General features: G+C 41.8%; 2 protein-coding genes across 4 annotated transcripts; both read right to left on the reverse strand.

Annotated features, from left to right (window-relative positions):
* Positions 1-1,558: 1,558 nt before the first annotated feature.
* On the reverse strand, positions 1,559-7,588 carry soul5l (heme-binding protein soul5, like). Its single transcript, XM_055041601.1, has 7 exons — positions 7,255-7,588; positions 6,454-6,513; positions 5,266-5,347; positions 5,063-5,183; positions 4,841-4,980; positions 3,297-3,460; positions 1,559-3,226 (listed from the first exon to the last, which is right to left on the reverse strand). Coding segments are annotated over exons 1-7 (1,056 nt in total). The 5' UTR covers positions 7,257-7,588; the 3' UTR covers positions 1,559-2,739.
* Positions 7,589-9,210: 1,622 nt separating this feature from the next.
* Positions 9,211-22,740, reverse strand: trmt1 (tRNA methyltransferase 1). 3 transcript variants are annotated; one of them, XM_055041588.1, is made up of 16 exons: positions 22,673-22,740; positions 17,385-17,727; positions 17,097-17,280; positions 15,530-15,717; positions 15,216-15,331; positions 14,308-14,420; positions 13,534-13,682; positions 12,526-12,609; positions 12,025-12,094; positions 11,735-11,869; positions 11,549-11,634; positions 10,778-10,886; positions 10,600-10,676; positions 10,351-10,470; positions 9,516-9,630; positions 9,211-9,442 (listed from the first exon to the last, which is right to left on the reverse strand). In XM_055041588.1, exons 2-16 carry the CDS (start codon positions 17,681-17,683, stop codon positions 9,368-9,370), a joined length of 1,920 nt encoding a protein of 639 aa, XP_054897563.1. In that variant the 5' UTR covers positions 17,684-17,727; positions 22,673-22,740; the 3' UTR covers positions 9,211-9,367. The 3 variants fall into 3 exon arrangements, with proteins under 3 accessions (XP_054897563.1, XP_054897564.1, XP_054897561.1); XM_055041589.1 differs by lacking the exon at positions 22,673-22,740 and adding an exon at positions 18,597-18,765 and having other exon boundaries at positions 17,385-17,639; XM_055041586.1 differs by lacking the exon at positions 22,673-22,740 and adding an exon at positions 18,597-18,765.
* Positions 22,741-22,758: the final 18 nt, after the last annotated feature.

Raw genomic sequence — 22,758 nt, forward strand, 5'->3', positions numbered from 1 at the left:
TTACAAGCACTGCCTGACGAACAACAATGTGTTGGTGTTCCACCTGCCGCAGTCAGCCAGACTAGGCCAGCGCAATAAACTGACCCCCAACCAGTTCCTCACTGTACAGGGAGAACATGGACCAGAAGTCTACAAATTGTCATCAGTCATCTGCAATGGTTCTGACAAATCCAAATTCTACACATGCATACCTCACGGAGCTCAGGTAGTAAAAGCCATTGATGATTATGTCTTCACTGCAGCGGCTGTCTGCAGTGAAGACATGAACAGGAGGGGATTTCTGTATGTCTATGAAAAAGAAAGGAAGAGATAGATTTGAATTAAAAGTTTTCTCCAGCCCCTCCTCTCAAAAGCGTTAAAGCTGAGAGGAGCTAGAAATTTCTAAATTAGTTTCTGAAAATTTTCTGGGATGGATGGGTAAAAAGATAAGACAGGTTTCCTGTTTGCAGGTTTCTCTCCGGGCGCTCCGGCTTCCTGCCACAGTCTAAAATCATGACTGTTTGGGTAATTGGCCTCTAAATTCTCCTTAGATGTGAATAAAACATTAATTTTGTGAACAAAACAGTTGCACAGTGGCTCAGTTGGGAGAACTGTTGCCTTGCAGCAACAAAGTCCTGGGTTTGAATCCCCTCTCTCATAACTCTTCCCTAGAGCCTTTATTTCAGAATAAAAGCTCAGAAATAATTAAATGTATTTCTGACACGTAATTACAAAATGTCAGTCATACATTTTGTAATTAAATTTCATAAATGACATATAAAAAAAATTTGCAGGTTTCTCTCCGGGCGCTCCGGCTTCCTGCCAAAGTCTGAAATAATGACTATATTATAAATATATACAGTATATATAAAAAGATTAGACAGGAATATATATATATATATATATATATATATATATATATATATATATATATATATATATATATATATATATATATATATATATATATATATATGTATGTATAAGGTCATTATATACTGTATGTAAATGTATAATATAAAACCTCAAGTCAGAATAGTGTGAAACAAGACATACGTGGAAGCAAAGTAACGCAAAACAACTTCAAAGGTTTTCCGCAGCCTTTAAAATGTCTCTCGATCTTTAAATGCTCACAAAACTTTATTGTCTCCAAATATCTCCATTAACTTAGAAACGCAATTAAGATCACATGTGAATAAGTCTGTTGACGCGATAAATCAAGAAAAAAAAAAAAAAACATGCAGCGCCATCATCCTCCTACCACTTCCTGTTGTCTTCTTCGTCTTTTCCGTGCGTAGCAACATCTGGGTGTTAATCACGGGACTTGGGTGATGCTAAAAAGTGTTTCCATTGCAGTTTTTACGAAACACACAGGAACTTCTCTACAGCTGAAAAGTCACCTTTGAGTGTATAGACATGTACATCCTTTTCATTAGCTTGACGTTTAAAGGATCCGTTTTCGATTGGTCCAAAATAATGTCCTAATTTTCTGACGCGGAATTTGAGGTTTTATATCCTTTCAGGGTTGGTGTTAAAAAAAATTCAGTAAAAAACAAAAGTCAATGATTCATAACAGGAGTTCAACAAGAGTGTACCATTTTATTGCGCCTTCCTCAGAAGATTTACCACGTAGCTCTGAGATGCATCGCTGCGGAATGATGTTTCTAAAGTTACATACACACATTTTATTGCATTGGTTTGATGCAGCGTGTTTCTCTGGGATCTTTGGTGCAGTTTCAGAGAACATAGTTACACTTTTTTAAGAGACACTTTTCAAGAACAATGCCAGTTTAATGACAGCAGAAAGATTTGTCAAGCGGTTTTATTTGAAGCAGAGTGAAGTGAATGATACGTTCCTTTGGGAAAGAGGGATTAACTTGTGTTGGCGTCCTTTTAACCATGCTCAGTTTTCAAGAAAAAAAAACAACAAAAAAGCAGTTGTGTTACTTTTCAAGTTGGGTTTTTTTTTTTTTTTACATGAATTGTGAGTTCAAAACGTTGACAAATAACTTGATCTAGTGGTTGCAGGTTTCTTTTAATTACCATTGTTTGGCCAACAATAATAGACGAGTTGAAATAATACAAAAGCTGTCAGAAATTAAAAGGTGCTGGAAACGTATTGCTGTTTTTGTTACGGAATTTTAAAAGAAAAATAAAATACATTTTTGACTTTGTGAGAATTAAACCCCCTGTTAAGTTTAAGCGCCTGAAGCAGGACTGCTTACTTCACATACAGTGTTAGACGGGTCTTTCCTTCCCTGGAAGCTAATTTAAATAATAAAATGCAGGAGAAAATGCTCTACTTTGTTGCAAAATTAGCCTTTAGTGTGATTGTTTATTTGTGCAGCAAAGATCCCGTTGAACGCGCACGCTGGTTTATACAGTGTTTATACAGCACTGATACTTTGCCACACGTACAGCAGAAGAAGAAAGTCGGCGATGGAGCTGCGCGGAAAGTCGAACCTCGTCTCATCAAGACAATTCACGTTCTACAGACGTAACGCTCTACTGTAGTTAATCCCAGCGTTGTGTTTATCAGATTAAAGCAGATATCCATTGAAGTCCTAACAGTTAAATCTGATTAATATAGTTTAGCCTCACGTCTACCTATAGATAACTTGGGAGGGACACCGTGAACAGATACTCTGGGTGGAGCAGGAACAAAGCTGTGGTAAAATGAGAGCATATTGCATACTGGAGAAATAAACAACCAAAGAGTGCATCGCTTCTGCATGTCTAACATCAATAGCTTCGGTGCTGCTAATGGGCATCGCCTGGTTGGACCTCGGTGCCAGGGTTGGCTTGTGTGTCCACAGAGCTGCTGGTTGTGACGTTCCACGCTCCGGCCTCGTGCTCCGGCTCCACTGAGGGGCCGGCAGAGGCCGGGGCGGAGGTGTTGGCCGCCGTCGGGTCCTCCACCACGAGGGCAGAGGACGGAGGGTGACTGAACGCGGCCTCGGTGTGAGGCTCGGACGAATTGCTCGCCGGGGTTTCGGACGGGAGGACGGCCGAGGGGTCGGAGGGCAGCAGTGAGGAGGAAGAGGAGTTAAAGGTGGCGTTTGAGGACAGGTTGGACGGAGGGAAGTAGGGCGAGTCGGACAGCATCTCTGAGGGCGAGTCCGCGAGCAGGCGGGTCGGCGTGGGCCGGGGAGTGTGTGCGGGAGTGGGCTCCTGTGGGTCTGTGCACACCGGCTCCCCTTCAGCCACGTACCACACCTCGTTATGCCGGTTCAGGAGCTTCAAGGGACTGCAGACACATAGGGGAGAACGTTGAAAAGAACGAAGAACAAACGGGACGGAAGCGGCGCGCGTCCTACCTGTCGTAACCAACTCCATAGTGATAGGTGTGGTTGTAGGAGGCGCGAACTCGCTCCAGCTCTTTGGTCAGCAGGTGGGAGTGAAGCCTGGAGGTGACCGACAGCATCCAGCCTCCGTAGCTCCTCACATACACGTCCATGTCCGGCATCGCCGTAAAATACACCTGGGCAGCCAGAGCGAGGAAAACACCAGTGAGCAGCAAGAACTACCACCAAGCCCCGGCGTCGTAAAGCTGTCTTCCATGTACGGCGGCATATCAGGGCCATTATGGGTTGGAAAAAGGACAGAATTTCAGTGAGAAAAAACTTCAGAAATTGTCTAGAAGAACAAGGAAATCTCCGAGTTTGAAAAGTCCAAAATTGGCTAGAACTCAAACTTTGAGGTTGATCTCAGGAATTTTCAAGAAAAATTTGAACATTTTTGATTTTTCAAAGTCAGAAATCATGTGACAATTCTAATGAAACTTTATTGGCTGCCAGTGCGTTTGAAGATATTGGGATCTATTTATGGACTGATTCATGGACCTCATTAGGGCCTTGAGGTCCACAGATCAAGACCTGCAATATAAATAAAGTATTACTTACTTTTTACAATTTTTATTTGGAAAACCTGTGAACCACTTTCTATCCACTTAAAAATAATCCACTACTTTGTCCACAAAAGCCCAATAAAAACCGAATGTCCTGAACAAAAATGTGAATATTTTTTAAAGGGGTAGTATTATGTATTTTACAGCCACAAAATATGATTTTGTAGCACAATCAAGAAACTAACTTACCTTCAGTTCTTATTAAAGTGCTATATATAAATCAAATCTGACTTAAGAGAAATTTTACTTTGTAACTTAACACTATGAAATTGGGCATCTGTCTCTTTAAGAAGCTCCTGTTCTTTCTGAAGCTCCGCCCTCAGGAAGTCACCACAACATGGCTTCGTTATTAACCCTTTACCAATGATTTTACCAGAGTTGCACGGAGAAGTAGCTCTTACAAGACGTAAAGGTCCTTTGTCCATAGAAAGAAAAATACATTTCTGCCAAAAAACTAAGAAATTATGAGAATAATCTGGGAATTTTTCTAGAAAAAACTCAGACATTTCTGAGATTAATCTCAAAATGTCCAAGTTGTTGGCAGAAACACACTTGTCCTTTTTCCTGTCACCTATGACCTTGAAAGGTCGTCGTACTCACATGATGAGCTCGGCAGGTGTGAGGTTCCACCGGGTGTTTTGCTATTTGTTTTGATCAAGGATTTCTCAAACATGCATGAAAGAATCAGCAACACTCCAGGTATGTTTTTGATGAAGGAATCACACCACAACACGATGCAAAGCTCTGAAAACGACCCTTTTCAGGGGCCACATTTACTCCGGTTAGTCTTCTTCCTCTGGGTGAAACGCGGTCTGGCGTCAGACTCAGTTTTCTGCTTCGGTGCTTCTTATTGATCTCTAAACAAAAAGCCCTGATCGACTTCTGCACCGCAGTGCCTAACCTTCAAACCGACAATCGCAGAAGAAACCGCATCCCTCTGCAGTCCCAGCTCACCTTGTCGTTGGTGGGCGTGGGCGGCTTGTCCTGATAGGCCGCCGGCAGCGGGAAATTGAGCGTGTAGACGGCCGGCTCCCACAGCTTGGTTTCCTCTGGGACCTTCACCAGGACTGGGGCGGTCATCTCCATTTTCACGCCTGAACCCGGGAAGAAAAATAAATAAACCAAATAAAACAGTGTTAAATGCCCTCAGTCGTCCTCTTCCTCTCGTGTTCTCGCCTTCGTCGTTTGCTCCGTTGATGTACTGGAAGAGTCTCCTGAAAGCCATGGCTGCTCCCACTCCCATGAAGTAGGCTTCGGCGTCTGTCGACACCCAGCGAGTGGGGGAGAGGTGTCGCACCTGAACACACACACACACATATAAATGTGAGAAGAGGAAGAAAAAGTTGTGTTTTTGCTTCTTGTTGGGGGTTCAGACTCACTTCATACTCGTCTGTTTTGCAGACCAGTTCATATTCCAGACATTCCTTGGACTCGGTGCAGAAGCTGGTGTTGGTGCTTGGTCTGCAACACGGGAGAGGGGGGGGGGGTTGTCATTTATAGTCAGGGTGGGCAATCTGGACCTTGGAAATATTTCTCTCGAAAAACATTCCCGTCTTCTTCAAGACAACGGTTAGTTAAAGAAGTGTCATTTACACAAACCGGACAGCAACGGTATTTAATCGTATTTTCAAATGTACTCATCTTTATCGTTGCGCTTGTGGAACAGTAGAGTAAACATTAAATATAACTTCTCTTATGAGAAGTGGGTTTAGTTTTCTATTTAACGTTAACAGGAATTTATCAAGACAATGCTAAATGAAAATTCTGGTCATGATACATTTTTGCAATAACGATAAACATGTATCGCGATATGCAATACATGTGTATCACAAATTGAATTCGTCAGATTCAATAAATTAGAATATATGCCCGAAGAGTCGATAGTGCCTTTTGAAAATAGCTTTTAAGTGGATATCAAACATATTTCATTGCCTGTGTAGAGTTGGGAGCCATATTTGTGCCAAATGTGTTCAGCTGATTTTCCTCTTAAATACACATTTGTGAATTACTCTAAATCAACATGTGTCCACTTAATAAAATCCACTCAGTAAAATCTGGGCATGCAGAATGCTTCAGGACGTCTGTTAGTCCATGAAACTTCATGGCTAAAAGGAAATAAAACTTTTCCAGTCTGGATTTTACATAACTGTGTTAGTGATTCACTTGATCAAAATCAAACACCTAAAAAAGGTGACAATTTATACACTTTTGACCCTTTTAGACCATGACTCAGCACTAACATTTTTGTATTTTAGCCCCAACAAAAGTTGTGTCTTTTTCTAGCACAGGTTTTCCTTCCACTAAACCTTCCATAGGTATACTTGGACGCATCACTCTGAGAACAGAGTGACTTTTAGAGCAGAATTACTGAAATGATTTAGTGTTTTAATTGTAGTTCTAATGATTTTTGATGGATTCGCGCTGCATCTGTAAATACTCAAAGAAAGTCGCTGTAGGTGGAACGTTTTCCAGGATTTTCTTCAGCGTTGGTTTGGAGTTCAGGCTGAAACGGCGACTGATCGTGATCCATGTTGTGTTTGCATTAATAACTGAAGCCATCCACTCACCCCACGCTGCTTTCAATGGAAACCACCAGGGACAAAATAGCCACGGCAACGACGAAAACCCTGGAGGAGAACAGCACATGAAGATGATTTTTCATATAAACAACTGTTTGTTTTTTCTCATTGTTTTGGTTCAGGCCACACTGAAAAAAGCTTTAAAGAAGTAGCTGCAGATGTTGCACACAGCGTTCAGAAAGTGGAAAAGCAAAGAAAACATGGCAGAGAGTTTAACGAAGACAACAAAGATGTAAAATAAAAAAAGAACAAAAAAAAAAAAAGAAAATGTCAAAAGAGGAGGAAGGAACGAGGCTGCTGCTGCTGCTGCTGCTGCAGTCAGGACTGGGTTTCATCACTGCAGAGATGAAACTGGACACGTGTTCCTGTTTCTGCTGCTGCACCGAGGAGAGAGGGAGACAAATCTGCTGCATCATCAGTCTGCTCTGCAATCCAAAGGCGTTTTAAGGTCAGGAAGGAGCAGAAGGACTCCATCTTCCTCACCTGAGAGAGTCTGCAAAAGCTTAGACCGGCAAAGAATGCCGGGAGCTTTAAAATGTACCATAATAACAACAATAATAAGAAGTAATGTCTCTAAATATGACTGAAGCATCAACGCACCGTTTCAGATCGTGCGCAGCGACGTGCGCATGCACGCGCTGCTTAAAAAGATAAATGACGCAAACGTGAACTTTACCTGAGGGAATTCACCAGCATTAGAAATCAAATGTACCTTACTGAGGAGTTTAGAAGAAGAAGAAGAAAAAAAGGGTAGGCTATTCAATGTCCTGATATTCTGTAGATACTCACATGGTGACCGTCCTGTGTGCGTGGAGCTATTTCCCACCTGCAAGGAGAGCGCAGAGCGGAGGAGACTGATGGAGACTGCAGTGTGCTGCACCCGGACAGGAGCTGGTGGGTTTAATGCAGACTGAGAGGTGTGTGGGGCGGGGAGGGGGGCCCGGGGTCCGCCCACTGCACACAGGAAGGAGGAGACCGGCCACCGGAAACTCTCTAATCTCTCACCGATCACCAGTAAAAATGAAAACGTCTCGCATGAGTCACACACTGCAAAAAAATAAAATAAAATAAAAATAAAATAAATAAATAAATTAATTAATTTAAAAAGTCATAAAATGGGTTTACAAAGCGGGGATAGGGGGTCACTTTAGTGGGTCATGAATCAAGGTGGGTTCCAGGAACTTCACAGACGTTTCCATGACAAACGTCACGTGCAAATTTCTGTCAATACTCTTCCAACGTCTGGGAAAAAAATAAAAACAAAATAAAAATAAAAAAAAGTTCACAATGCCCTTGTTTCCATTAAATAAGAAATGAAAATAAACACGCTGGTTGACGTGATAAGTGGACAAAAATCAATCGGCTTGAGAGCTACATCCGGGCTCTCTCCCAAACGAAGTGTTTGGAGGACGTGTTAATGCTCACGCCCCCTTGTGGCAGCGGTGAAACATTACAACTAGACGGCTTTAAATAAGAGGTAACGATGTTTATTTGAACACATTGAACTGATGAGGGTCGACCTTTAATTTATGATCATGAGCAGCACTGGCTTGTTGCACTTATTAGAAATCAAGCTAAACTTCTCAGACATGTTTGAGTATTCGCAGCTTGGAGAAGCTAACGTCACAGAAAGCTATGGCCACGAGTGTTTTTGATTCCCGTCACTGGATTTTGCGGCACTGTAGACACGCTGCTTAAAAACTCACTTTTCACAGCTTTTGTTTTGTCTGAAAGTATTAAAATATGCACTTTGTTCATCTAAATCTGCTCCAGTTTAGAATGAGAGTCAGGGTTTCCTCCAGTGTATTATAAGCCTGGCGGGCCACCAGGCTTTACTTGTGCCCCCACCAGGATAAGCAAATAAGCTTATTTAAGCTTTTTTTTTTTTAATGGTTTGTGAAGTAGATTTTTTAAGGCTTTATAGTTGGTGTCAAGTATTAATTTTTTAATCTTTCAATTACACAAGATGGTCAAGTGATATTTTCAAATTTCCTGTCAACATTAAATATTTTTTTACACTCAAAAACACGACGGGCCGCTGGATGAACGACTGCCCGAGGTCCCAACCACCAGTTTAGAGGGACAAGCAGCGTTTGTCCGTGGGTTCTGTCAGTCATACAAATCATTCAATGCTTTGGACTAAAACCTGAGAGGAACATCTTAGTTAAAAAAACATTTCATGCAAAGATACAGATTTTTAAAGAATTATATCATTTAGATATCTGTGCTGGACTGACGACCTGTCCAGGGTGACCCCGCCTCTCGGCCGTTGACAAACCAGTAGCCCTCCCAACCGCAATGGGGTAAGAGTGAAAGAAAATGGCTGGATGGATCATTTAGCTATATACAGTATATAAAGAAGAATAAGGAACTCTGATGCACACTTTGTAATAAAAATCTGCTCATTTGCATCTTATTGCCACCTATAATTTAATTCTAGAGTTTTTATGCTGCTGGATCCACCGGGGCGTGATGTACCAGTAATTATAAACCTGTTTACAGAACCGATAAGCTCCGTTATTTTGCCTGATCGCCAGCCGGCCAGCCGGTATTTACATGTGAAACCGATCCTCACAAAGATCTGATGATCAAAATTTGCCCCACTGTTCCAATATTCAGGACTTTCTGACAAAAAAAAAAAAATGAAAAAGTTCAGAATCTGAAATTTGGCTCTTTTAATAATCAATAGTAGGTCAGAAAATTGCCATCGGTACACCCCAAGTAATTCAAAGACAAAGCAATAACTTCATTTAAATAGAATAAATGTTTTATTGGCGCAAAACCAAAGAGACTCTTTTCATTCTGTTCAGCAGTCCAAAACTAACTGCAGAGTATCCAGACTCCACCATTTCATCTAAAAATAAAAATAAAACTCATCAGAATGAAAACAAATAGCTAGCAATCATTCAGTCTTCTCATCACACGTTGGCCCCGACTGGTGGGAGTAGCAGCAGCTGTCTCCGTACGCACACGTTCCCTGGACAAGAGGGAAGCAAAGCGAGATCAGAACGGATAGGAGCGGGTCGCGGTTCCTCTGAGGCGGATCTGACCTGCTTGAACTTCTTGCAGGGGATGCTCTTGAGCTGCGAAGGGTCAGTGATCGGGTTCTTCCTCTTGTTCTGGAACTTCTTCCTCTTGTCCTGCAGGTCAGTAGAGATGCTGCCCCTGGAACAGACGGAAACAATCAGCGCGATAAACTCCAGTGGTCGGCCATGTTCTACTGGAGGAATCAGATTGGAAGAAATGACGACTGCATGACTAAACTGAATTGTTCGCCTATTTCTGCACAGAAATACTTTCAGATTTATTAATTAACAGGGTTGGTTGTGGGACTACGATCTAATTGTCACCAAGGTAACCAAACGAAGATGAACTCGTCTCTTTTCACAAACTGAAAAACTTTTTTTTTTAACCTTCAGTCTCCAACAAGCAGATGTGTAAGCCATAATCATTTTAGATTTATTAAATAGATTAGAATATTATTGTAAAGTATTTTTTTGTAACGTAATTAGAATGTTTAATCTATTATGTAGACTCATTACCCACTGACGTATTTCATGTGTTTATTTCTATTTCTATTATTTTTGAAGATTATGGCGAATAACTAAACAAAAGCCAAAGCCAGAAATTCAAAAAAATAGGATATTTACTTAAAAATATGTAAATAGTAGAAATTAGTAAGAGCTACAAAATCATAGGGAAGACCGCAGACATGGCAGAGCACCATTTCCAAGGATATACTTATGGAAAGTCTAGTGGAAGAAAAAAGTGCACCAAAAAGAGATGAATAAGCTCAATGATTTTAACTTTCTAAATTGAGTTATTGGGAGAAAAAAACAAACCTTGAGATGTGTGTGTGTGAATGGGTGAGTTTGTGTGACCCACCCTGCTTTGGCTCGAGCTTTGGGCCCCCAGAAGGCCTGAGGGTTCTCCTGGAACCGGGTCAGGTGGCTTCTACGAGACTGAGGGTTTGCATCCTCTCTCACGGTGAAGCAGGCTTCCAGGCTAAACACACGGAGGTCATAAAAATACACACAAATTATTTTCACAACAGAAGGAAACATTTTCCAAAGAAAAGTCCCGACGTGAGCCGATCCACTGGACCTCCTGGTAAAACATCGGGTCTCGTCTCACCTGGGTTCAGTGGAGAGGATCTTGAACGCAGGACTGGTCTGAGACAATTTCTCCCTCTTTACAGGATTCGTTTTCTCCTAAACGGGGAGGGGGAAAAAAAACCCACCATGGTGTGATTCTTGAATATGGATTTCTGTTGGGATGTAATGACTGAAAACGTGTTTTGTGAAGCATCTACCCAACATCTCATGACGTCCCAGATGACTCCGGGAGGAGCGTCCGTCTTAACCGCGTTTTTACAGGCGTGAGAGAGAGAAACCCGGTGGCCCGCGTGGAGGAGAGCCGACCTGCGGGAGAGCAGACCCGGTCCGTCCGTCCGAGACGCGACATCCGTTTAACCATCCACACTGTTCAGATTTAGTCATGTTTGTTTCCTAGTTTAGTGTGTTAATACCCAAACCTTTCCCTCTGTTCATTGACCACATGATGAAACTAATTACTTTTCACAGGCAACTCAAATAAGATTAAACTCACATCTTAAATGTGTTTATCATTTTTCACAGCGCTCTGCGTCTTTTTCGTTATTTCGATCATTTCTCATTTCCTGCAAATAAATAATAAATATTTGCTTAGAATTTCGGAGCTATGCTGTCAGTAGTTCATAGAATAAAAGAACAATATTCATTTTACTCATACATACACCTATAAAGAGTAAAATCAAAGAAACTGATCACTTTGCAGTGGTCTCTACATTTTTTCCAGATATGTATACAAGACTAAATATTCCTGCCAAGCCAAAATGTCAGACCTGACATTTTTATGAATTTAACATCTTCATTCAAGATCCATGAATTTAAGACTTTTTAAAAATGCACACAAACATTCCAGACTCCTAAAAATGTCCACATTTGTTTTAGGATATTTTTTGTAAATCATAATTAATTATGCACAGCTTTTTTTTTTTTTTTCTAAAAACAAACTCCAGAGATATAAAAACGTTGTGTCCTACCTAAACTGGAGCAACGGCGGAGTGTTACAGTGTATTGTGCTGCTCAGACTGTCCACTGTGTAGTAGAGAGGAATATCTTCCAACTCCTGAGACGAACAGAGAAAACGTTCATCATCTACGACCCCCAACCTGCACCGCCGCAGCCACACTGCACCCCCACCGCACCCCCACCGGGCCAGGGGTTACCTCGGTAACCATGCTGAGCATGCCCCGGATACGTTTGGACGTTCCGAATCTGGACGGGTTCCCCGACACGGCCTCCAAAACCTTCTGGACGAAGTCCTTGTCGTGGATGGCTTCGGCCCAGAAGGGACCGCCCAGCTACGAGACAGAACCAAAAGACTGTTCAAACGCCCAGGGCGCTTTTCGAGCTTCGCGCTCACAAAAGAAAGAGCAAAACCACTTTGTTGAGGTCTGATGTCTGTATTATCATCATTATTATTATTATTGTTTGAGTGTTGACGTCTATGTGCTACCTGTTGTCTCTGTCCGCAGTGCTCGCACTCTGGTCCGACCGGCGGCCCAGTGGCAGCAGAATACTTCATGCTGCAAGCACACTATTCAACTTCATCACTTACATAGGAGGGAAACAGTCTTAAAATGTCAAAAATATGTATTAGGATGCAACAGACGGGTTAGGAAGTGCAATGAAGATCCTAGTTTAGGTATTCCACATTAAAAAGCCGATACAACCTTAGAAAGAACAGAGAGGTTTGTCGTTTTGAGAACAAGGACATTGCATACTTCACAAGGACTCTCGGGAAGTCTTCATTGGTTTCTTCCACCACCACACACAAACACTTCATATTTCTCAGACACCATGCAAAAACAAAAAGGTTCTGCCCAGATGATGTGTCAAAGCCAACCGGACCAGAACGACAAGAACAGAATGATGCCAGTTTTTCCCTGCAGCCCGTAGAGAGAGAACGCATTTCTGAAACTGCAGTTTCAGTTTTTATCGTGTGTCTTTCTCTTACTGCTTGCCGCTGCTTATTCTTCTACCCAGTCTCTGCATGTGGAAGGAGCCGCAGCCGACGCAGTTGTACACCAACGCCTGTTTACTGCCAGGAAAAAATGGGGAGACAAACGGACGTCACTCCTGCCTGGTTTTCATTTACATTCCTGTCAGATTAACTTTTCTTCAGTCTGGATGGACATAAGATGTGTGTTAATAGTGGCTTTACATATTGACAAGCTTCAGTATCACCTTATTTGTCAATACTGGTGCTAATAAAATAAGTTTCATCTTATACAGCAATATACATAAGCTAAAAACAAAACCCATTTACAAAAGGTCTAGTTGTTAAAAATAAGGCACAATAAAATGCATTGAATTGTTTTTTTTTCTGATAAAACCATGCATTTCTGATACTATTTATTTTTACAAATAATAATGCATCTCAAAGACTCCGTGAAACCAAACCAATCGAAACGTTTGACAAAAAAAATCAAGTTGAGATATTTCAACTTAAAGATAAATGATGCAAATTGAAAATACAGAGGATTTGTTTTGTTGAAAATTCTGGTTTTGTTTTTGAAAAAACGGAGAAGCGACAAAGTTTGAAGGCTTAATTTTCCAGAGATCTAGAAAACGATAAAAACACAGTTTTGTTTTGTTTTGTTTTTTGCTGGTCTTTTCAAAACAGAAAAAATTAAAGACTCAAACTCCATGCAATTATGTTAAAATAGGCTAACAATAAAAAGACTCAATAAAATCAGCTAAAACATATCAAGCTCAAGCTAAATGGAAAAAAATATAAAAATTAAGATGAAACTTATTTTAAGAAAATAACGTTGAAACATAACACACTGGTTTATTTGTAATATTTGTCAGTTTTCTTCTCGTCCCGTTTTGTTTTGGTCATTCCTTCCAGATTTGGGTTCTGCAGCGGCCCAGTTCCAGGATCCATCATCTCCCGGGCTTTTATTTGGACAGCTGACAGGTTTGAGTGTGTGAGACAGAGACAAATGGACAGAGAGAGTACCTGGCAGAGTTCTTGACAGTAGCCTGTCCTGTGAAGACTCTAACAAAGACCCGGATGTAAAAGTCGGCGCTGATGGACAGCAGCGGCTGGATGTATCGCTGGTACACTCCGGCCCGCTGGTCCAAACTGTGGAGGACGATACGGAGCGCCTGCAGAGGAGGCGACCACGTCTATTTAATATTTATTGTAGATTAGAGATAAATCAAATCAATCAGGCGGGAATCTTTTTATTAAAACTACTAACTTCCACCTTTTCATCCGTCCTTAAAAACATCAGCAGTGTGTACTTTAATGCACTTCTTTTGAGTTCAATAAGGCAAAAAATGATTTGTGAACTTTAGAGACATGGTTTAATGAGTGTAATGTATTTGTGTTGTTTTATTTGGACATGAACAGTCAGACCTTAAAGATCTCCAGAAGCTGGTATCAGTCAGGAAAAGCTCAATTGGTGCATTTCTATTTCCAGTCAAACTAATACTTCTGTTTTCTTGCAAATTCAAATCAAATAAATAAAATAAAAAGTAAGAAAAATAAAATAAAAGACAGAACCTTAAGGTTTAAAAGAAACAAACTGGAAATTTAATTCTACAAGAAATGGAAAAATCTCCTCTGATTTGAGGCTTATTATCTGAAACGTCACTGAAAAAATAAAAACTATTTGTTTTTGTTTTAGGTTCAGCTTCTGACAATTTTTAGTGTCACAGTAAGTGACCCGATTTTACACAACGCGATCCCAACCACGGCGCATCCGTTTTCCCGTGTGAGTGAACTCACCATCTCATGGCAATATTTGCTCTTGATGGAGACCGAGCCGTATTTGCTGTAGCAGGTTTCCCCGTTGTTCCCCGCCATCACGGCCATGTCGGTGCACGTCACGCACAGCAGGCCTGGCGGAGAGAAGACGGTCGGCACCGATCAACAAGACACTCCAACAGAACTCAATTCAGCTGACTCCACAGCATCCTGCTAGACTGTTTTCATTTTTCAGCAGTAAAAATTTTTATTTTTTTTTAGATCAAGACGAATGTTTGCTTTGTTTAAAACAAAGAACTTATATTGTTTTAAATTTACACTTAAAAACAAAACACTGTCCAGCAGTTAGCTCCGGTTTTATGTGACGGTCTTAAGAAATAGCTGGAATCAAATGTTTGAAATTAATAATCCTCTTTCACAAGAAAAAACTGGAACATTGTCTTTAGGTAAATCTATGAACCATGAACATATTTGATGCCTGAAAAAAGATTCAGCTGTATCTGTTTGGTTTTTATTAGATACAGGAAACAGAATTTATTTATGTAAGCTTACAAGTAAAAAATTTGTAATAGTAAATTGAGCTTTGTGCTACATCTGCACAAAACTAAAATTTCCACTGCTTCTTGGAACAGAATATGATTAATCTGATTTAATACTTGAATAGAGCTTCAAAATCAGTAATCTGACAGAAATTAAATCATACTTTATTAACGGATCTTATGGAAAATCAACATTTAATAGGATTGCACAATTAACTAACTTAATTAATTAATTAATCTGCACAACAGTCTGGAAAGCAGCCAATAAATTTAATGACTTTTCAGGTTGAAAACAAAACGTTGGCGTTTAAAAGATCGGTGATTAGCTACAAACTGCAATTGGTGAAATGGAACCAGAGCAGACGACGGTCGGTCCAAACAACAACTCACCTCCTTCACTGACCGCCTGCACGGCTGCATCCAGGAACGCCGCCGGGCTTCCATAGGGATCCAGATCGATGACATCGTATCGCTCTTTCTTCCCTCGCATTTCATACATTAACATGCTGGACACACACACACACAAAAAAAACAGGAATGAAAATTGCTGGGAACATTTCACATTTGAAATTAAACTGACATAAATAGAAAGAATGATTTAATTAGAAAAGAAAGGGGGAGAGTAGTTCAAATCTAAGCTTGAATCAGGTCACAAAATGTAACCTGAAGGAAATCGAGACACATAAACGCAGCGGCCGGGTAACCTGGCATCCCTGCAGCTGGGCTGCAGCAGGTGGTTGACCCGGTTGTACTGGGCATTCCGGGCGATCAGCGCCGCCGCTTTGTTGGAGAAGTCATTGGCGGTGATGCTCTGCAGGCCAGGAACCTCCAGGGCAAAACGCACCGAGCGCAAACCGGAGGCCGCCAGGCCCTCCAGGACGCGGAGACCATTCTGGAAAAAACAGAAAAACATTTACAACAGCAGACAATAATCTGTACTGGTCATTTTAGTCCGGAAACATGATTTACTGGAATTTTATACTGAAGAATGGTGGACAAAGCAAGATAAAAGGCTTTGAATATTAAACAAAAAAAAATTTATCAAAATAATTTATGAATTAATTTAAAAGGATTAAATACCATTTAAAAAATAATTTAATATTTTAAGCTCCATTTTTACCAGCTTGTGTTTATTGCTGCCGACTTTCTGTGCTGCGTTCTGTTTTTAAGGCCAATAAATGGTCTTTTTCTAAAAATATAAGTCACTCTCAAAGTGTTTTCTTTTTCTTTAAAGAGACCAAAACTACAAAGAATAAAGCAAAACAAACAAAGAGTTCAATTCAATAAGCAAAGCACCAACTCCAACTAGTTCATCTCCTGTGAGAACTGCGACAGTATCGTACAGTAAATGCTTTCAACTTTCAGAAAATTCTCCAATTACCGCTCCTTACCACTTGGGGCCACCAAAGTGTGAAATTACCAAGTAGATGATTAATATAAGCAGCTTGATGGAAGCCTTTAATAAAAGAGGTTTTACTCTTGAAGCAGTGTGTGTGTGTGTGTGTGTGTGTGTGTGTGTGTGTGTGTGTGTGTGTGTGTGTGTGTGTGTGTGTGTGTGTGTGTGTGTGTGCATTTTTCCGGATAGGAAGACTCCTCCCTGTGGAAATCAGACCTCTCAGCGCGACAGACTTTATGCTTCACTTCAGAAGCATTTGCATCTCCACCAGTTCAATGTTTAAAAGCTCTATTTTAGAGCACAGTACAGTAACCATGTTAACGTCAGTTGTTATAAAAAGGCTGTACATAAATATCAAATCAATATATATATCAAATGACTTAGAAGAAATTTTACTTCCTATTTAACACCTTGAAATCGGGCCTCTGTCTAAGAAATCTGGAACTCCACCTACAGGAAGTCAACACAACAAGGGCTCCTCTATAAACCAGTGTTGAGCTGAGAAAATAACCCGTATAATGAGCTCAGGTGGCACAGCTCCACCAGGAGTTTGCTAATTGCTGTTGGCTAGTCTGAAGGAGCGGAGTGGGGGAGGAAACTCTGAAACTTCAGAAGTCACAGTTCGGAGGAGGTTCATGTACATTTCCAAATGTACATGAAAGAATCTCAAATAAAAAGTTGATTTTACATAACACTGCACCTCTAATGCTTCATCACTTCTGCAGTAGCTCCTTTCCAGTCAACATCTATCAATATTCCTGGTTCTCCATATGCACAATTAAAACAAAAAGCAACAGCATAAACATGTGTTTACTGCATGCTGGTAACATCCACCTCACTTTTTATATTTTTTCCAGTGGGAACTCGGTGCATACCTCACACTTTTCCCCTACTCTTGCTGTAACTTTGGGCTCCTCTGCACCGTTTTTCTCCGACGTCTCTGCCTCGTTGGTCTCCTCCGACAGAGAGACCACCACTCGCTCTTTTTCTCCAGGAACGAGCACCTTCACTCCCCGTTGAGCCAGCACGTCTCGAGCAAACTCTGTGATTACGGCACAACTGGAAAAATGATACAAAAACATAGATATAAAAGCAGAACCAAATAGCATATATCCCTTTGTTTGGAATCCACATGTTTTGTTCCAACACCGAAGTTGCCTTACGTTAAATCTCTATTGAACTCCTGGACCGGGTTGTAAAACACCTCGTTGGCGTTGGGAAACAAGATGGCCGCCTTCCCCTCCTTCACAACGGTCTCTCCGGGTAATAGCTCGACGGTGGGCGGTTCCTCTGAAGCAAGCGTCGAATCAGAGCTAATCCCGGATGAGGGGTCAGCAGCGGACACCTGGGGGTCCATAGAGCTCCGTCTCCTGCGACACGTCTGACTGGCTAAATCCGAAGGGGAAGGGCGGAGCCGACTGGAGACGATGAGAGGGAGCAGCCGGGCCGTCCGCACCAGCATGGAGACGATTTTATTTTATTTGTTACACAAATTAGAGCATATATCTGAAGGAGGAGGAAGGACATTTATGCATTTTTAAAAAAAAAACTTTTTAAAAAAATGCATCTGAAAAGTGTGGCTTGTGTGTGTCAATTCTTTATAGAACCACATCAAGGACCAATTAAACCAGCAGGTCTTCCACTACCCGGATCTACACATCTGGAGAGTATTTACCAAAGTGCGCAAATCATTAGTCACGAATTTGAGTCACGCCAAACTTTTCCCATTCTCAAATATGCTGGACGACAAAGTAATCAGTGTGATGCTCAAGAACCTCACCTGATAATTACAAAGACACATTTATAAATAAAAACAGAAAATGAACAAGTGAGAATGAGTGACATATAAGCACCTTATGAAACAATACGGTTGTAAATAATATAGACAATGAAATAACCAGGATTATGCGACATTAACACGACTAAAAATGATAAATTTGTGTCTTTATTTCTGTGTTGAAAGCCAATTCTGGCAGTACGTGTTCCAGATATGAATGAGGCCAGGAAATAAAAACGTTGAAAGATAAAACTCCACACAGAAACCTCAAAAACTACGAGTACCTTTTTATTATTTCCAGTGTAAGACACCTGCTAATGAGTGTATTATATTATTTAACAGGCGTTTTGAGCGGAAAACTGTCCCTCAAAACAGTTAAAATGATTTTCCTTCGTTTCTAGATATTCTCTTACCTGCTTTTAAATTCAGTTTGGTGTTTTATTTTATTTGTTTTTACGCAGAACTCAGTGACGAAGAGCCTGTACATGTAAGCCATGCTGCGTGTGTTTTAGGAAACGAAGCAAACAAGCGGACCGCCTCACATACATGATGCTCGTCGAGCTCAGCAGGCAGCTTGGCTACCATTTTGTTTATTTACCTGCGACACTTCCGTCTCTCGGACTTCTTCTACTCTGCTTTATAAAGCGCCTTTCTGTCCCGCAGTGTTGATGCTTTCAGCTCTGCTGCGTTGCTTGCTTCGCAGTTTGCTCAAACTAGCACATGGGAGCAGCCATGACTCCAGCGGACAGTACGGAAGCCTGCGCGGCTCAAACAGAAGGTCTGAACCGTCGGGTTGCTCTGTTGTATGGCAAGTCAATTTGCCATATAATTTACCGTTCAATATTGAAATAAGCGTTCAAAGACAGAGAAACGCCTTTTCTTCCCATCCACATTCCATCTTGCATGTAGAGGTCAGAGGTCATTCTCTCTTATCAAATAATAAATACTTGTAATCGCTGTTGATATTTAAAGTGTAATTCTTAAATGTACTAACTTGTTTCCAGTTTTGTATATCCCATTGTTGGAAGTCAAAGCTTTTATTTTAGGCTGATAATTCCTCGTGTGTGTGTGTGTGTGTGTGTGTGTGTGTGTGTGTGTGTGTGTGTGTGTGTGTGTGTGTGTGTGTGTGTGTGTGTGTGTGTGTGTGTGTGCGTGCGTGCGTGTGTGCGTGCGTGTGTGGTGTCATTTTGAATATACAGGAAGCAAGGAGACATATTGGATATCTGACAAAGGCCACTTTATCTCTTTACCATAGGGAAAGTGGAGTTGACGTTATGCCTAAATACCACGACAATGAAATAACACTTTTATGGCAAGGATTCAGTTGTGCCCATCGTGTCATAAATAATACATTAGTGTCATACAACATTCACGCGGGCCTTTTTCCACATTGTCACACTTTCACAGCAAATTTCAATGCGTTACATTTGGACTTTGTGCTATAAACTAACTGCAAGTGCTCCACGATTGTGAAGTTGAAGAAAAATGGTTTCTAAAAGGTTTCACAAAACCCAAAAATCTGAACGGCATTTGTTGAGATGCAGCCCCATTTACATTGTTATCCCTAAATAACTTTGACTTCCACCAATTGGAGCAGTGGAATAGCTTAGATCAGGGCAAATCCATGCACAAATAAGCAGCCAATTAAGGAAATCCGTATAGCAACACATTCAAAACTGGAAAACGCAGTGCCGCAGCAGAAAACACAGAATTTCTCCTATGTGTAGCCGGGGCATTATGTCCATTATGCACTCTTCCGGTTGCCCATATAAGGAAGACGCTGTTTTAGCGCAGCTGATTCATTACGGAGGCAAGCAATCGGTATTTATATTTAAAAGCGGGTAGATCGCTGAGTGGGTGAGAGTCCAGGCTGATTTCTCTGCAGGTATGGTTAACATGAAGTGTGCGCTGGGTTGAGAATTATTTCTGATGGCTCCATTTTATTGCAGGAAACCTCCTCTTGGAGAGGATATACAGAGTTCTGCTAGCTTTTAGCGAAGGTAAAGGCAGTTCATTATTATGTGGTTATTTAAAATATCTGTTTAATTTTATTCTCTGTTGTGTGCAGGTTGGCCTGCTACTGTTTCGGTTTGTTTGTTTTGGTTATTTATGGATTAAACTTTTTATTCTTTTGGGAGTTTTTACTGTTCAGCCCTCCAGGCTCGCTTGTAGATAACCTGTGCTGTCCCTGGTTCCAAGCTGTTTTATCTAGATTGAGGAGACTAGTGGAAGGGGAGTTTCTTGTTTTGTGTTATTCACCGGAAGTTTTTCTTTTGTTGCGCGAGTGTGTTTTTGTTTGGGAACACCTAGGTGTATTCAGTTACATTTGTTTTTTTTAAATTATTATTTCTCCCCCAAGAAGTCTGATTTTATTTAATCAAAGTAACTGGTCATCAGCGGTAAGGTTTCCAGGACCAGCATAGATTTAGGATTTTAAAGTGGTTGATATTGTACAATAAAAATGAATTGACTATTTATGCCTAGCATTATTGTGATTAAATAAACTGTGGTTAATTTGCATCAGTGCCTCTGATCATTTTCTTTACAAACTTATGTGTGATCTGGTAAAAAGACAACACCAGAGGACTTAAGGTTCTTCACACATAACTAAGGTGGTAACCGAGGTCACATATGGGAAACATAAGTTTGACACACTGGATGACTGAAATATTTGCAATACACATTAAATAGTGGCGTGTTTAAACCTCCAAATGAAACATTTTGAGAAGGCGTTTAATTTCACGTGCCACAGCCGACATTAAATGCCACAACGGCCTGCCTCAGCTCCTCCGCGCAGGGGCCGCCAATCGAGCCGCAGAGAAACTGAATGACGTTTAAAAGAAAAATAGAGTGAGAGGGTTCATCAGTCAGCAGGAATCTGGCCTACTTTTCGCCCAGTAAACATGCATAAAACGCGTCAGTCTTGCTCTCGTGAATAATAATGCAACATCCCCGCGCTTGCAGTTGGCGGCGCGTTTTAATCAATACAGAACCGCCACAGTTTCCCCCGATTCAGGAAGTACGGGCCTGAGAATATCTCTGCAGGGAGAAGATAAGGCCGCTTGCATTCCATAAATGTATTGCGTTACGGCGTGACAGCGATGCCTTTTTATTGGACAAGTCGCCTGCACAAAATTCAATTTCGCTGCCTCTCTTGCCTGCAGGGTCCCTGCTCTGTCAGTGTCTGCAGAGAATTGACCGGCCGCTTTGCAAACGTGTTTCTTAATAACTACGAATTTCATTTTTTATTTTTATTTTTTAGCAATTTCCCCCTGTGTGTCATCAGAGCGAGACGAAACAGTCGGAATAAAGTTAAACAAAGCGGAAATGCAGAAAGTAAAACGTCCCTTGATCTTCAGTTTCCCAGCAGACAGCTAAGGTTTTCAGTGAACTTCAATACTAATAGCTGAACGTTCTTGTAACGTTTTCTCGTCTGCGAACTTCTTCTGTGCGGCAAACCGGCTCAGTCTCCCCGAGGAGAAACCCGTCATCCAGGGAGACGGGTCCTGGTTCCCGGGTCGTCGTCGAACCTCATGACCCCATTGGCTTTCAACCTGACGGACAACGCCGTCGATCGTCTCCCGGGCACATCGGCGGCACGTCTGCGTTCCCGGAGTCAGAGCCGAACCGGCAGGAGCGGCGCTCTGCTTCTGATGCTCCTCTAAAACCCGGAACGAGTGTCCAGAAAACTGCAAAACTGCCGAAACGCTGAACTCCTTCGAGTCAAGGCTAAAAGGAAAAGCCGTACACCTACAAGTCTGACATAGCCTATTTTGAGTTTTGCTGACTTTCCCCAAGTAAATCCTTTCCAAGAAAAAAAAAAAAAAAACGGAATCTGAGGACATATAATAGACCTGCGAATAAGCGACTCGGTAACCCATCCGCCGTTGTTTGCATCACCTGCCTCCGTACTGTACTGCGCCTCTCCACACAAACCGGAACATCTGGATGGGGGCGCTGTGACAATGGATGCCCAGAGAGCGTGGCGCTATACATCTGACACAGGAGAATTATAGAGTTAATAGTATTTGGCATGACAGGGAGAGAGAGCGGGGAGCGCAGCGCCGCTCCTGAGTGCAGTCTCATCCTGTTTAGTATTCACTGTGCGCAGCGCCCGGAGGCCCTGGAGGGGCTTCACCTGCCCGGAGTCTAGACGCTCTGTGAGGACAGCGGGGCATCGAACCTGCGACCCGCACCCGCCTCCACCCCCACCACGGCTTTCGCCGTCCTTTGGCTGGGCGAGGGCACGAGGGAGTCGCTTCCACCGGCAAGGAGACAAAAGTGAGTGTGCGGGGCTTTGAGTGGGTGGACTGGTGGTGGGTGGGGCTCAGACGGTCGGGTCGGCTGGGGACGCTCGCGGCACGTCTTACCTGCTTCCTGCGACGCCTTTGGGCTCCTATCTGTCGGCCTCTTAAAAGTAATCAGATTACTCTGCTTATGTGCGGTTTGCTGATGCAGCCGACCTTCCCGCCAAATTTAAATTCCACATATATAAAGCCTATACTTTACTCACATTAAGAGTAGAACTTCTGCGCTTTTTGTGTTTTTTTCTTCCTCCTTCATTGCCACACATGAGCTCGTCTCTTATCTGACAATAAGACACTAATGACGTGCATCGACAACCTCCGTTTGTCACCTCAAGCCGGGTTAATGACAGGAAGCAGTTAAACTCACCCAGATCATTCCGAGTCATTGATTGCTGGAAGGTGCCATATATCAGTTCATTACAATGGCTCCACTGGCGAAACAGTGGCGACAGC

The sequence above is a fragment of the Poeciliopsis prolifica genome, unplaced genomic scaffold (assembly GCF_027474105.1).
Source record: "Poeciliopsis prolifica strain line A6 unplaced genomic scaffold, Auburn_PproV2 SCAFFOLD016, whole genome shotgun sequence".
In the NCBI taxonomy this organism is placed as follows: domain Eukaryota; kingdom Metazoa; phylum Chordata; class Actinopteri; order Cyprinodontiformes; family Poeciliidae; genus Poeciliopsis; species Poeciliopsis prolifica.

What these genes read in the sequence shown, in the direction of transcription:
- soul5l (XM_055041601.1), bottom strand. An exon ending in GCAAAACAGACGAGTATGAA is followed by an intron (nt 5,184 to 5,265) that starts GTGAGTCTGAAC and finishes GTGTGTGTTCAG; the next exon opens with GTGCGACACCTCTCCCCCAC. An exon ending in CAACGGAGCAAACGACGAAG is followed by an intron (nt 4,981 to 5,062) that starts GCGAGAACACGA and finishes TCCCGGGTTCAG; the next exon opens with GCGTGAAAATGGAGATGACC.
- trmt1 (XM_055041588.1), bottom strand. Translation starts at nt 17,683, where the DNA reads ATGCTGGTGCGGACGGCCCGGCTGCTCCCTCTCATCGTCTCCAGTCGG. An exon ending in GGGACGTCATGAGATGTTGG is followed by an intron (nt 10,677 to 10,777) that starts GTAGATGCTTCA and finishes CTCCCCGTTTAG; the next exon opens with GAGAAAACGAATCCTGTAAA. An exon ending in AAAGCTCGAGCCAAAGCAGG is followed by an intron (nt 9,631 to 10,350) that starts GTGGGTCACACA and finishes CGTCTGTTCCAG; the next exon opens with GGGCAGCATCTCTACTGACC.